Consider the following 14261-nt stretch of genomic DNA (forward strand, 5'->3'; position numbering starts at 1 on the left):
TGTATATAACATAAAATTTAATTGTAATATTGTAAAGGGTGTCCCAAAATTAACGCAAGATTTGAATTTGCCGCCATTTGTGCAGTAAAGTGTTGGCAACCCAAAAAAAAAACAATTTAACAGCTGACAGTTTAGGGTTAGTGAAAATGGAGCGTGAAAATGGATTATTGAACATCAACAAATGGATGCTGATTTTTCGAGCAAAATCATCCTAAGCGATGAAGCACATTTTCACCTTGATGGCTTTGTTAATCGCCAAAATCGCCCCCTAGATCGTGTGATTTAACACGATTAGATTTCTTTTTATGGGGTTATTTGAAATCACAGGTCTATGTCAACAAGCCCACAACCACCCGTGCATTAAAGGAGGAGATTCAACGCTGCATCAACGAAATTCAGCCACATTTATGCAAAATGGTCATGGAAAATTTCGACAAACGAGTGCGTATGTGCATGCAAAGCCGTGGAGGCCATTTGCCCGATGTGTTATTCCACAAATAACCCTATCCTATGTACTTTATGATTCAATAAAAAAATAACATTCAAAAGACTAAAAACTGTGTTTTCTATTTAATTCAAATCTTGCGTTAATTTTGGGACACCCTTTATATATCTATATACAACATCAGAATTAAATTCTACATAAAGGGTGTCTCAAAATGATCTGACATTTTAAATTGCGCGCCATTTTTTTTTGCAGCGAACGTAACGTACTAACCTTTAACAACTGGCATCAGGAAGTATTGAGGTTTAGTCATGGAGAATTACACGATCGAGCAACGCATAGAAATTGTGAAAATCGACTACAAATATGGTGAACATTTTGCAGAGACGGTTCGAAAAGTCCGCACGTCTTTTGGTCATCATAACGCACCATCTCGCAATACTGTGGTGAATTTAATAGAAACATTTGAGGTTAGTGGCTCACTTTTAACCGCGAAAAGCAGTGGCCATTCTCGTACTGGTCGGTCGAATAAAAACATAGCCACAGTGAGTGCGAGTGTTGAAAGTCCTTCCACCTCGATTCGCCATCGTGCTCAGCAATTGGACATTTCAAGATCCTCTGTGCAGCGAATTTTGACGAAAGATCTGCATTTACGTGCTTACAAGATCCAATTGACACAAGAACTGCAACCAGCAGACCATGCGCAGCGCCGTTCATTCGCCAATTGGATATTGGAGCATCAACAAATCGATGGTGATTTTTCGAAGAAAATCATCTTCAACGATGAGGCGCATTTTCAACTTAATGGGTACGTGAATAAACAAAACTATCGAATTTGGGGGACTGAAAATCCACAAGTGATCCAACAGCTTTCCATGCATCCACCACGAGTCACTGTTTGGTGCGGATTTTGGATTGGAGGAGTGATTGGGCCGTACTTCTTCGAGAATGCTGCGGGAAATGAGGTTACCGTCAATGGTGTTCGTTATCGTGACATGATAACCAACTTCTTATGGGAAGAATTGAACGGCATAGACTTGGAAGACATATTCTTTCAACAAGATGGTGCAACCTGCCATACTGCAGACGAAAAAATGCAGTTATTGCAGACGAAGTTTCATGGTCGTGTTATTTCTCGCCGCGGCGATGTGAATTGGCCACCAAGATCGTGCGATTTGACGCCATTGGACTTCTCTCTTTGGGGTTTTCTGAAAGGAAAAGTGTATGCCAATGATCCACAGACCATTCCGGAGTTGAAGGAAGAAATTAAACGTACCATTAATGAAATTAGTTAATCCGCAATTATGCCAAAATGTCATTGAAAATTTTGTCAAAAGAATGAACGTTTGCAAACACAGAGTCGAGGCGACCATTTATCGGATATTGTGTTCCACATATAACCTCCATGTTTGTACTTTATATTAAACTAAAAACATGTGTACTTTTCAAATAAATAATATGTTTTATTAATAAATTAAAATGTCAGGTCATTTTGAGACACCCTTTATAATATATCCATGCACATTATATGAGGGCAAGTCAGAATAAGTTCGTAGAAAATCTGTCAGAGGGCACTCGCAGTGTCATGTCACATTACTTTTTGACAAGTAATACCTTTCAGCTGATTACTGTCAAATTTTGAGCGGAATTCATCTCGTGATTTCATTTCTGTAGACGATTAAAGCGAACAACCTTTGTATTTTTTGCAAAATGGAAAAAAACGAGTTTCAGTGCAATAATCAAACATCTATATATGAAAGGTTTAACGCCGAAAGAAATCAAAGCCGAATTGGATAATGTTCATAGCACATTTGCATCAGCATTTGCGACTGTATATAATTGGGTGAATGAATTTAAACGCGGTCGTACATCCACATGTGATGCACCTCGTTCGGGACGTCCAACTAAGGCTGCTACGCCAGAAATCATCGATAAAGTCCACGATATTGTTTTGATTGATCGACGAGTGAAAATACGCGAGCTTGTTGAGACCACAGGCATATCACATGGCACAGTGATTTCAATTTTGCACGAAGAATTAGGTAAGAAAAAACTATCGGCAAGATGGGTGCCGCATTTGCTCACTGTGGACCATAAGCGCGACCGTATGACGATTTCAAAACAATGCTTGGAGATGTTTTCAACATAATTCAGATGAATTTCTGCGTCGATTCATTACTGTGAACAAAACATAGATCTATTATTTCACGCCCGAGACGAAGGAACAATCAAAACAATGGACTTCACCGGGTGAACCAGCTCCGAAGAAGGTGAAGTGGGCCGGAAAGGTGATGGCCACAGTTTTTTGGCATGCACGCGGTATAATTCGTATCGATTACCTTCCGTTAAAGCAAACGATCAATGGCGATTACTACGCAGCCTTATTGGATCGTTTCAACAACATTTTAAAGAAAAAAACGTCCCCATTTGGCGAAGAAAAAAGTGCTCTTCCATCATGACTATGCACGGATTCACACGTGCCCGGCACCGATGGCCAAATTCAACGAATTCCGCTACGAATTGCTTCTCCATCCACCATATTCGCCAGATTTATCTCCCTGCGACTATTTCCTGTTTCCAAACCTGAAGAAATGATCGGAGGAAAGAGATTCACCACCAGTGAGCAGCTCATCGCCGAAACGGAGGCTTATTTTGAAGGGTGGACAAATCATATTATTCGGACGGCTTGAAAAAATTGAAGAATCGTTGGATCAAGTGTATCGAGTTGAAAGGAGACTATGTTGAGAAATAAAAATGAATCGATAAAAAAATGTGTTTTACTAAAAACTTACTGACTTGTCCTCACATATAATTACATAATATTGTACATAATATTAAAATTAAATGTATATATAATTACATAATATTGCACATAATATTAAAATTAAATGTACATATAATGTACATATCATTTTAATATTGCATATAAATAAACATAGGGAATCTATCTCTATCATAAATATCTCAGCATAAATTCTGTCTCTAACGTGTGTATATTCACACATCAAAATACAAATACATACAATATTCTAATACTGCATTATATAAGTACATGTATCACTAATAATTGTACATTTGAGTACAACAAAATTGCTTTTTTTATTATAAGTAATATTAATATGGGGGTTCTAACTCAGATCCTCTAAGGGGAGTGCGAGGCGCGGGGGTACTCGTTGGCGCGAGGGGGAAGGCGCGGGAGGTACTCGTTGGCGCGAAGGAAGGCGCGGGAGGGGAGAAGGCGTGAGAAAGTCCTCAGCGGCATCGCTGTCATAGGACCTCAGTCGATTGATTACATAAACAATGCATTCCTTTTTTTTTTCATTATTCGCCGCTGCCGCCATCGCCGTCGTCACTGCAGCTACCGCCGCCATCGCCACCACCGCGCGCCACCCATCACCCCTTGTTACTCTATCCTCTCCAAAAATTCCCTTCTTCGCAATTTATTTTTTGGTTAGAGCTGTGCGCAATCTTTACACGTTCAGTATTGCTTTAGTCGCTTGTACGAAAAGTACAACAGCAGCACCTGCAGCAACAGTAGCAATGTACTCCGCTGTAGGAAGCATCACGCACAAAAAAAATTATTACGTTCCACTTCAGAATTATGATGAAACTCCATCATTTACGAAAAGATGTGCCAAGTAAGTTTAGGAATTTCCCACTTTATACTTTCTAAAATTAACTATTTAATTAATTATTTAATATTTTTATATTTTTTATAGCGCGTCCATGCATCGTGCGATTCGTACGTTATACTAGGCAGGAAATACGCATTGCCACATACGGGATATAAATTCCTAGAAATTGGTATCAACGTTGGCCCACCGAGCTACATAGAGATTGCGATAGGAGATAATCGTGGAAACGAATTAATATGTATAAATAGCATCAACGCTTCTCTTAACGTGTCGCTACATGTCATCAATCTCTCTCGTTATCTCTTCTCAGAAAAAATCGTTATCGGCACTTCTTCGAAGAAATTTAAGGATTGTGGGATTTCATACTTTTCATTGGAGTATCACTTTCATTTTACTGTAGAAGAACTATGTTTTATTTAACAGCTGATCATCGACACTTTTCTTAACGCGACGCGATGTGGCATCGATCTGATAGTGTATATAAATAGTGTATATAACTTTTTTTCTTTCAATCGTAAATTTCGATTACGAGTGATAAGACATGGATCGAGTAAAAGAATATATACGTCGAAAATCGATTGAGCGCAAGGTGTACCGTCCCTTGTCGCCAGGTCCACCATCGAGGGAAAAAGCGAGATATTAGGAATGTCCAGGTGAAAAAGCATCAAAATCGTCAACATGTTTCTCATCAGCAATGTCATCAATGTCATCGAAATATAAGCCATAAGGTATCGCATTTGGAGTGATTAGTGCTAATACATTTTATTCTCTGCTGAAAAAGCAAATAGTTGAAACAGCAAAAGGTTTTTTCGTTCTCTTTTTCCAGAAAGCGCTGCTAACGTGCAAGACCTTGTTATCCTATTTAAATACGATCAGTTCAGTAAATACAAAAAAAAAAATCTAAATGTGGAAACTATAACTGTATAAATTAATGTAATAATAATAAATTTTTATATTTTTTAATCCATGTTTGTTTCTTTTATCCTTCCATGTACCTGATCTATTACGGTGATTCTATATTATTTTTGATTGTATTATAGCTATTTTCTATTCAATAATTTTTCTTTTTTTATACAAATGTATAGTCATAAAAAGATCCCTTCTGTTAAAAAAAAAAAAGAGAGAAGAGACACAAACTCCCTATTTTATATGTGTGTGAAGAAATTATGCCATAATTTTAGATTAAAATTTTTTTTATTTATATTTCTTTTACATAATTTGTTTTTCTTTTACATAATTTTTTCTTACGCACAAAAAACTACAGCTAACAGTTCGCAGTCGAGGAGTTGATTTTTATCAAAGTAATCATTAGCGCATATTACATTTGATACATCTTTAGCATCCCTTGCAGTGGATGCGATATTCAAGAATCGTGTAAATTTTGTATCGACTCAACGATATCAACCAATTGATCGAATACAATGCTCAATACATTGATTTAAGTTGAACATAAACAATATTATTGATTCAGGCATCATTAAACGTACGTCGGATAATTCCAAGCATACAATTTTAACATTTTCAATCGTACTGAATCGCACAGTCAGCGGTCCAACGCTAATAGAATTACTCTTGTGATGATTCAGAAGGCGGTTTTGAATGTTCCAACGTTGTTTATAGAGTCCTTTCCATTTCGATAGATACAGGGTGCGGCAGAGAAACTTACTTTTTTGAAAAACGCGCCAAACGGCAAGAGGTGAAGGTAGGAAGCTGGGAGGGGGTGCGTCCGAAAGGATAGGTCCTCAATTTTTGTTCCCCCCACAGCCAGTCTCGATCATGCTTTGGACAAGAGAGCATCGCGCGTTTGCCGTCGAGGCATACTTTGGTAATGGCCGCTCCATTGTCGCCACTCAACGTGCCTTTCGAGCGCGCTTCATTATTCCTATGGGGTTATTTAAAGTCTATTGTTTACAACGATCGACCAGAGACCCTAGCTCACCTGAAGACAAACATTCGGAACGCCATCGCCGAAATACCGGTGGACATGCTTCAGAGAGTGACGCAAAACTTCAGAAATCGACTCAATCAGTGCATAGACAACGGCGGCCGTCATTTGATAGATGTAATTTTCAAAAGTGCATGAAAAAAAATTTGATGAGGTGATCTGTAAGAGGAAAAAAGAATTATACCGATATCTGCAATAGTTTCGTTTTTATTAACCTTTAAAAAAAGTAAGTTTCTCTGCCGCACCCTATATAAACATACCAATGAGATGTAAAAAATATAAATTAGAACCGCTCGCGATACTGTTTTATCTACTTCTAAATAAAGTATGATCCAAAAGGCAGGGGGACAAAGAAGTCATAAATATATAATGAGTTATAAGCGCTCAGTTCCGCAATTAGTGTCCTGGAAAACGAACGAATTGGTCGCAATAAGAATAGTGGAAAAAAAGTATGGTTGATCATCGTGCAAAAGTTGAGGACATAGCCAACGTAGTCGAGCACATTAGAAACGTGGATCCGGAATATTAATTCGCGAATATCAGAGACGAAGTGTTCGAAGTGTTAGAAGAAATGAATGTAGATTTTGAAGAAATAATGGACCAAGATTCCGACGAAGAAGTGCTATCCGATGATACTGGTTGTGCTAGCAACTTGAGTGAGTATGATACGGATCACGCAGAAAAATTTGTGCCGTATCCACAAATCCGCGCACTGAACGGTCATACTAAACACTGCATGATCCAATGCTACTATACAACGGGTGGTGCTTTAACGGGTGGCTCGAAGAACTTTGCCATGCCAAGCGTCCGCGCCTCGCCGTTGGACACAGACAATCCATGGTAGCGAGGATCGCGCGACTCGCGGGTGCAAAGACACGATTAAAGTGACGTTTCGTGCACGTTGGTGGCGGGTATGCAAATCGCGACGAAAGATCTCTCGTCTGGCGAGAGATCGACGCCGCGTTTGAAAACCGTATATTGACAGGTGCTGTGGTCAACATCGATTACATCGAGCCGCGGCCGTTTTTGGAAGACGCGAGAGAAATAGTGCTCGAACGTGTGTGAGACGCCGTAGAAAGACACAGTAATGCAAAAGTGAACACCGCGTTCAACGGCGAGTTTGCGATAAACAAACGTGACATTAAGAGTATAAACATTAAGAACCGCGAGATATACCGATATACTGATTTGCGCAAGTGGTACGAGCAGCATATCATCGAGCCCACGTTGACATCACTCGAAGAGTTCCAGGAACGCGACAGCGGATGGGCATTGTCGTGAATCCTCAATTTGACTATCAATGTGAACAAACTAAATCCCATGCTCGAGGGATGTTACTTCGAAGTGCCGTGAGAAATAGCGACGAAACGAGCGGTGATCAATGTTAGTACGATGGACAATGCGTGCTTTGCGTGATCGATGGTCGCCGCTCTGTACCCGGCTGAAAGAAATGTAAATTGAGAGTCATCGCATTATATGACGGTGCTGAATCTCGCGGGTATCGAATTTTCAATAACGTTCAAAGACATTAATAAATTCGAACGGTTGAACGCGGTGTCAATCAATGTATACGGCATCGAGAATAAACAAGTCCTTCCTCTGCGGCTCACCAGTGACAAGAAGGACAAGCATGTCAATCTCCTCTACATGCAAGATTCACGCGACGACGGTGTTGGCCACTTTGCGTGGATCAAGAACCTGTCGCGTCTCGTGAGATCACAAATTACCGGGAATAATAACAAGAAATATTTCTGCGACCGGTAAGTATATATGAAAAAAAATTATTACAATTTCCCGTCTTGTTAATAAAATAATTGTAACTGTTATAATATTTTGTTTTTTTTTTCAGATGCTTGCATTATTTCGACACGAATGAGAAATTGCAGTCGCACACAATGGACTGCCAGAAGATCAACGATTGCGCTATTCGACTGCCGAGCGCGGACGACAGATGGCTCGAATTTGGGAACCACTGCAACAAGGAGCGCGTCTCATTCATCAACAATAAATAAAAATAAATAAATAATTCATGTCACAATCAACATAAAATTAAAAAAGTAAAATTCGGATGGATCTCGAAAATACGTGCGATTGAGCAGTCAAGATGTCCAGTATCGCAGCAAACTTGAACAAATCAATATGATCCGCCGAACATGCAAAAGTGAAACAGGTGTAAACCGTAACACGCCGGTAAGACTGCACACACAGGAGCCGGACATGTCGGCGTCGGTCACGACGTGACCGCCCGCTTAAACGGAACGCAACGCACTGGACGTTGCGCAGTGCAGTCGAATAGCAGGTGTGTGCTTTCCGTTTATTTTTTTGGTTTATTTATGACAAATTAAAAATTATACGTTCAAAATTTTCAACACTACCGGATGATGAATTTGAATTACTGATTCGTAAAGGTGTCTTTCCGTACGAGTACATTGACTGTGTCGAAAAATTGCAGGACACGCGCTTACCACCGCGCGAATCTTTTTACAGTTCGTTAACAGGCGATACCGTATCCGAGAGCGATTACGCTCACGCCGCGAACGTATGGCAATGATTCTCCATCCGAACGCTCGGCGAGTACAGTGATCTGTACTTGAAAACCGATATCTTGTTATTAGCTGACATTTTCGAAAATTTCCGCAAAAGTTGTGTTGCGAGTTACGATCTCGATCCCGCACATTATTACACCTTGCCTGGTTTCACGTGGGACGCGATGTTAAAACATACGCGTGTAAAGTTTGAGTTGCTTACTGATATTGGCATGATCATGTTCATCGAGCGCGGTATACGCGGTGGTCTCAGTCAATGTTCAGGTAGATACGCGCAGGCTAATAACAAGTACATGCATTCGTACGACCCATCGGAACCGTCGTACTTGATGTATTATACTACGACGTTAACAATTTATACGGGTGGGCGATGTGTCAACCATTGCCAAATTTCAATGGATCAAAGACTCTGCGAACTTTGACGCGAGCGCGATCGCTCTGGATTCGCCCACTGGTTACATTCTCGAAGTCGATCATGAGTATCCGCAGCATATACACGACCGATGCATTGACCTACCGTTCTGTCCGACGTGCGATAAGCCGCCCGGTAAGCGCGAATATAAACTTTTAGCGACGCTGTATGATAAACAGCGTTACGTCATCCACTACCGCAACTTGCAGCAATGTACTCGTCACGGTCTTCGCGTAACAAAGATCCATCGGGTGCTACAATTCGCGCAATCTCCATGGCTCCGTGATTACATTGAATATAAATTTCAGAACGCGCGTAAAAAACGATTTCGAAAAAAATTTGTATAAATTAATGAACAACGCGGTATTTGGTAAAACTATGGAGAATGTGCGCAACGTCGACGTAAAATTATTAACAAAATGGGACGGACGATGCAGCGCGGAGGCAATGATTGCAAAACCAAATTTCCACAGCCGTAGCGTCTTTACGGAAAATTTAATAGCCGTCGAACTGCGCAAAATCGAGGTGAAGTTCAACAAGCCGATTTATGTGGGTATGTGTATACTTGACATATCGAAAGTCTGCTTGTACGAATTTCACCACGAATATATGTTACTATTGTTTCGCGACAAATGTAAAATAATGTACACCGATACGGACAGCCTTATATACCGCGTTGAGTGCGAGGACGTTTACGAGACTATGAAACGCGATATCGCTAGATTCGACACGAGCGATTATCCGACGGACAACGCGTACGGTATGCCTCTCGCGAACAAAAAAGTACCCGGTCTGATAAAGAACGAAAATAACGGTGCGATAATGACCGAATTCGTTGGTCTCAGAGCGAAAATGTACGCTGTGAGGGTGGACGGCAAGAAGGACACCAAAAAGGTGAAAGGAGTAAAGAATAACATCGTAGCGCAAACGATAACGTTCGACGATTACACTCGATGTTTGAACGAAGAGATCGACTCGTGGTCAATCGTGTATACGATCGAAACTGCACGAGATATACACGATATCCGAATCGAAAATCACTCTGAATCCATATGACGACAAACGATACGTCGTATCGGATTCGACGGAGACGTTACCGTGGGTAACCATGGGTTACCGTGGGGACATTAGTGGATACCTTTGTAATGTACATATCAACATTTATATTACTATTATGTTTTTATATTTTTTATATTTTTATACAGTGTATATGTATTACTACTATTATGCTTTATGTATTATCTTAATTTGTACTTCGTGTATGTCTTTTTACATTTTTTTAAATATTCTCATACAATCTACATACTTGTTACTATTATGAACTATTATCAATATGATTTACACATTATGTTTTTACGTCTTATATAAGTATTACTATTATGTTTTATGTACTGTCATTTATTATGTATTACTATTATTTTTCATTTCATGTATCGTATATTTATATACGTATTTTATATCTGTATATTCTAAAAATGGAAAGGATAATAAAAAATATTTTACATGTTTATATTCTTATATTGTTATATGTATACAAAATATATCAATTAAAATTTTCAAATAACATTGTTTTTGCGTATCCATGAATTGTGCGATCCATCGAATCCCAGCCACTTGACGTACATTTCGTCGCCCTTCCTGCGCAACACTTTCTCCACGAGATACATGTCTGAATGAGTAGCGCGATGCAACTCGTGCTCGTAGAACGCTCCAGCGACGGATTTTCCACGATAGTCCTTGAGTAGATAGGTTACGGGATTGATACGCTGCACCTTAACGATCGTAAACACTTCGGTGGTCCAATTTGGTGTGTAACCCTTCTCAAAAATCATCTTGTACTTGCTCACGCGTACCGAATCGCCTACTTTGAATTTTGCAGGACCCGCTATCTTTATCGCGCTATACACTGTGTCCAAGAGTCTTTCGGCAATTGCAGAAGTTACGTCAGCGGGTCGCATGCCGATGGTGCGATGCTTGCGTGCGTTGTAATCTGACACAAGACGCGACAGCTCGTCGACCCACTTGTAATTGCCGTTGAGTGTAAACATCTTCTACATATCATTTTTGAGCATGCGATTGAACCGCTCGACCACTGACGCTTTCAACGTCGAGTACGTGGAATAGTGATTAACGTTGTGTTTTTTCAAGATATTCTGTACATTGGAGTTGTAAAATTCCTTCCCCATATAGGTTTGTAAATTTTTCAGACATCTTTCGCTCTCTCGAACGATCTCAGCGATAGCGTCAGCCGTCTCGCTTCCACCCTTGCTCTTGAGCGGTACTGTCCACGCGTACTTGCTCAACACATGACGGTGAGTATATATGTGATAGCCTCTGTTGAAGCTCGAGTACGGACACATCTCAACGATATTAGCTTGCCACAGATCGTCGTACTCCCGGACTATGACGCGCCTACGCGGAAAATTTCTTCTCGCCGGAGCGTGCAATTCCTCGACGAGCCGACATCTCTCGGAGCTAATTTTTTCTCTCTTTTCATCGGATTTCTTTTTTATGATTCGACGTAATACACAGAGTACAAGAAATTAATGTATTTTTCTCGTTGGTGTCATTCGACTAACTCGTTTTATGAACCCGCGATTTAATTTATAATAAGACCGGCTTCGCGAAGTTCCTCGATGATCGACAGTATTTTGTTGTCGTGAGAGTTGTTGCCTGCTCGGTGCGAAGAATCGAGCAATCGTAGGCGATCCATCAGCTCGTTGGGATCATCTCAATGCACGTAATCGATCGCGTTGTCGTTCAATGTCGTTGCATGATGTAATCCCTTTCTTCTGTTTCTTGGGTATGACCGACATTAACGGCGCGATTACATGTTTGTATTTGTATCCTCTGTTGCTCAATGGTACTTCTGTTTGTGCGCGTTCGTCACCAACAGCATGCTCTTGTACTTGTGCGTATTGTCTTCCGTGTAGAGGACACCGTCGGAAATTCTCTTGAAAATCAACTCGTAAAGACCGAGTGTACCAGCGTACGCCGTCGATAATTATGTTGTCCGCGTCATCCACGTCGAAACGTTTATTGCCAAACATCAACTCATCCTTGTGTAGGTTAACGTCTTACACGCGATCTATACCGCTCTTTTTATCTTGCGCTCCTCTCAAGACAGCCTCGACGAACTTTTGACCCAGCGGGCCCAAGCCAGCTCGTAACGCCTCTCGACCTTCCGACGTTTGCAGCTGATTTTGAACCTTTGTCGCTAGCGAGTTTACCATCGTTTCGAAAACGTTCTCCAACGAATCTATCGTCGATACGATTTTGGCACGCGGGGTGGAGGTTATTGGTTGTACATCATCGTGCGATCGATCATTGGATTTATGCAGTCGTGGAACACTCAAACGTCTCGCTCGCTTCTTCTCTCTCCTCTTGTTCTTCTTCCTTCTTCCTCTCGTTTATGGGCAGACGCTGTATCTTCGTCGCGCGACTCTCTCTTTGTCGCGCGCACGCTGGGGCTGTCGGTGAAAAATCGCAGCGGCTCGATAAGAGGCTTAAAATGTCTGTCCAACGCGATGCCTTCCTCGATTCTACCGGTCTTCAGAGCACGATGTTTCTTGCGGATCGACTCGCTCGTCTTCTCGATCGTTCTCGCGATTTTTTCACGCTCGCGCACATCTGCCATGTTCGTCTGTGACTAAGTATCGACAACGACTGGTCGCGTTACGATATCGCGAACTCATTAAATCCTTTTCTATATCGTCTGTTTATGAGCGCATTGTCTTTGTCTATCACTATGGATCCAAATTTTTGTTACCATAAGCGTGGCACAACGAGCAAAATTCGTCGTACGACATGTCGGTATTCACATGATCGTTGTAAACGTGTTTTAAGTTGGTACCGTCCTGTTTGAACAGAATCAGAAGGTTCGCGTTGTCACGTATCAGATGTTTAGGTATCCTCGCGTACGTCTGACAGAGATAAAAGCAGTCAACGTTCGCGTGGCGACCCATTGAAAAGTATTCTCTCATCGCATCCTGCTTGTCGCATGCCACATCATCAAAGATAAAAATAGAATTTGAACGCTCCTCACTCGGTGGAACGACGTTGCTGTTGTTGGAGAACGTAAAGTAGCCCATTTCATCGATAGACGTAAACAAATTTTCGAGATATCGATACTTTGGCTGTTGCAACGATTTCGAATAGATGTACACGTTCTCGAAACGTACACCGTTCGGGCTTTCGAGTAAGCTTATGAGAACGTTAGTTTTATCACAATTTGACGGGCCGCAAATGATCACACGTATAGTACTCGGCAGCATTTTGCCGTGCTTGCGCTTCTCCGCGCTGCCCGCCATCATTCTCAATTTCGCGTCGCAGTTCGTGACGCAAATCGTCAACGGTTGCAGCACAAATTTCATGCTCACACTACAGGCTGTGCGCTCTCGAACGTCTATTTAAAGACGTGCAAATCCCGCGAATCGCGCAGTAGTAAAATGTATCTCGCGCTGAGTCATCCTTCCGATATTCGAAACTTGAGCAGTTGCAATATATACCGAAGGTCGTACTCTTACGCGTGTACGGCGATTACATCAAACACGTCTAGGACCAGCTTCCGGAACACGTGGAGGCAGATTCGGAAGTTCGAACCTATCGTCGCTGCGACGAGCATTATATCCATGGCAGCGAAAGCACATTGACGGTCCCGCACCTAAGATAAAGGACCGTAGCGAATGTCAGCGTCGGACGGCAGTCTGTTGAATCGAGCGATAAACGCGCTTCCTTTCGAGTTACATATTCCGGGCTACCAGTTTTGCGGCCTGGGCACTCAGCTTGCGAAGCGATTAGCCAGAGGTGACGTGGCTATAAATCTGCTGGAGATTCTACGCGACGTGTCGATAACACGACATTGCGTATTCGCACAGCAACGATCTCACCGATAGACACGCGGCAGACAATATACTAGCCGAGAAGGCACGGAAACGCATTACCGCGAGTGATTCGGCTCTGGGCGAGAGAGCCGCCGCTGCTGCCATTTGGACAGCGATGAAAGCCAAGACCAAGATCAGCATGGGCATGAAACCAAAGGAGAATACGATGAAGAAAAAGCGGATATTTCCAACGGCTAAACAAGGCGGTGCGTTACCGTTTCTGCCAATGCTGGGCGCGCTCGGGTCCTTGATATACTTTGACAGTTTCGGTAATTTTTTTCGACTTCCCAAGAAATTGGTGCGATATTTCGGGAACGGTGCTATGACGATAGAGTACAATCGCACGTCCTATCAGACATACGATCAGAGCTTCTGCGGACAGATGTGCCAGCGGT

General features: G+C 41.7%; 2 protein-coding genes across 2 annotated transcripts; one reads left to right on the forward strand and one right to left on the reverse strand.

Moving 5' to 3' along the window:
- Positions 1-7501: 7501 nt before the first annotated feature.
- On the forward strand, positions 7502-8037 carry LOC108756344. The gene is made up of 2 exons (XM_018500087.1): positions 7502-7785; positions 7875-8037. Exons 1-2 carry the CDS (start codon positions 7502-7504, stop codon positions 8035-8037), a joined length of 447 nt encoding a protein of 148 aa, XP_018355589.1.
- A 2502-nt stretch (positions 8038-10539) lies between these two features.
- On the reverse strand, positions 10540-11031 carry LOC108756345. The gene has a single exon (XM_018500089.1). It carries the CDS (start codon positions 11029-11031, stop codon positions 10540-10542), a length of 492 nt encoding a protein of 163 aa, XP_018355591.1.
- Positions 11032-14261: the final 3230 nt, after the last annotated feature.

Source organism: Trachymyrmex septentrionalis, unplaced genomic scaffold, assembly GCF_001594115.1.
Source record: "Trachymyrmex septentrionalis isolate Tsep2-gDNA-1 unplaced genomic scaffold, Tsep1.0 scaffold98, whole genome shotgun sequence".
Taxonomy (NCBI): domain Eukaryota; kingdom Metazoa; phylum Arthropoda; class Insecta; order Hymenoptera; family Formicidae; genus Trachymyrmex; species Trachymyrmex septentrionalis.

Coding starts and splice junctions, on each gene's coding strand:
- LOC108756344 (XM_018500087.1), top strand. CDS start 7,502: ATGACGGTGCTGAATCTCGCGGGTATCGAATTTTCAATAACGTTCAAA. Junction 7,786..7,874: donor AAGAAATATTTCTGCGACCG/GTAAGTATATAT, acceptor TTTTTTTTTCAG/ATGCTTGCATTATTTCGACA.
- LOC108756345 (XM_018500089.1), bottom strand. CDS start 11,031: ATGTTTACACTCAACGGCAATTACAAGTGGGTCGACGAGCTGTCGCGT.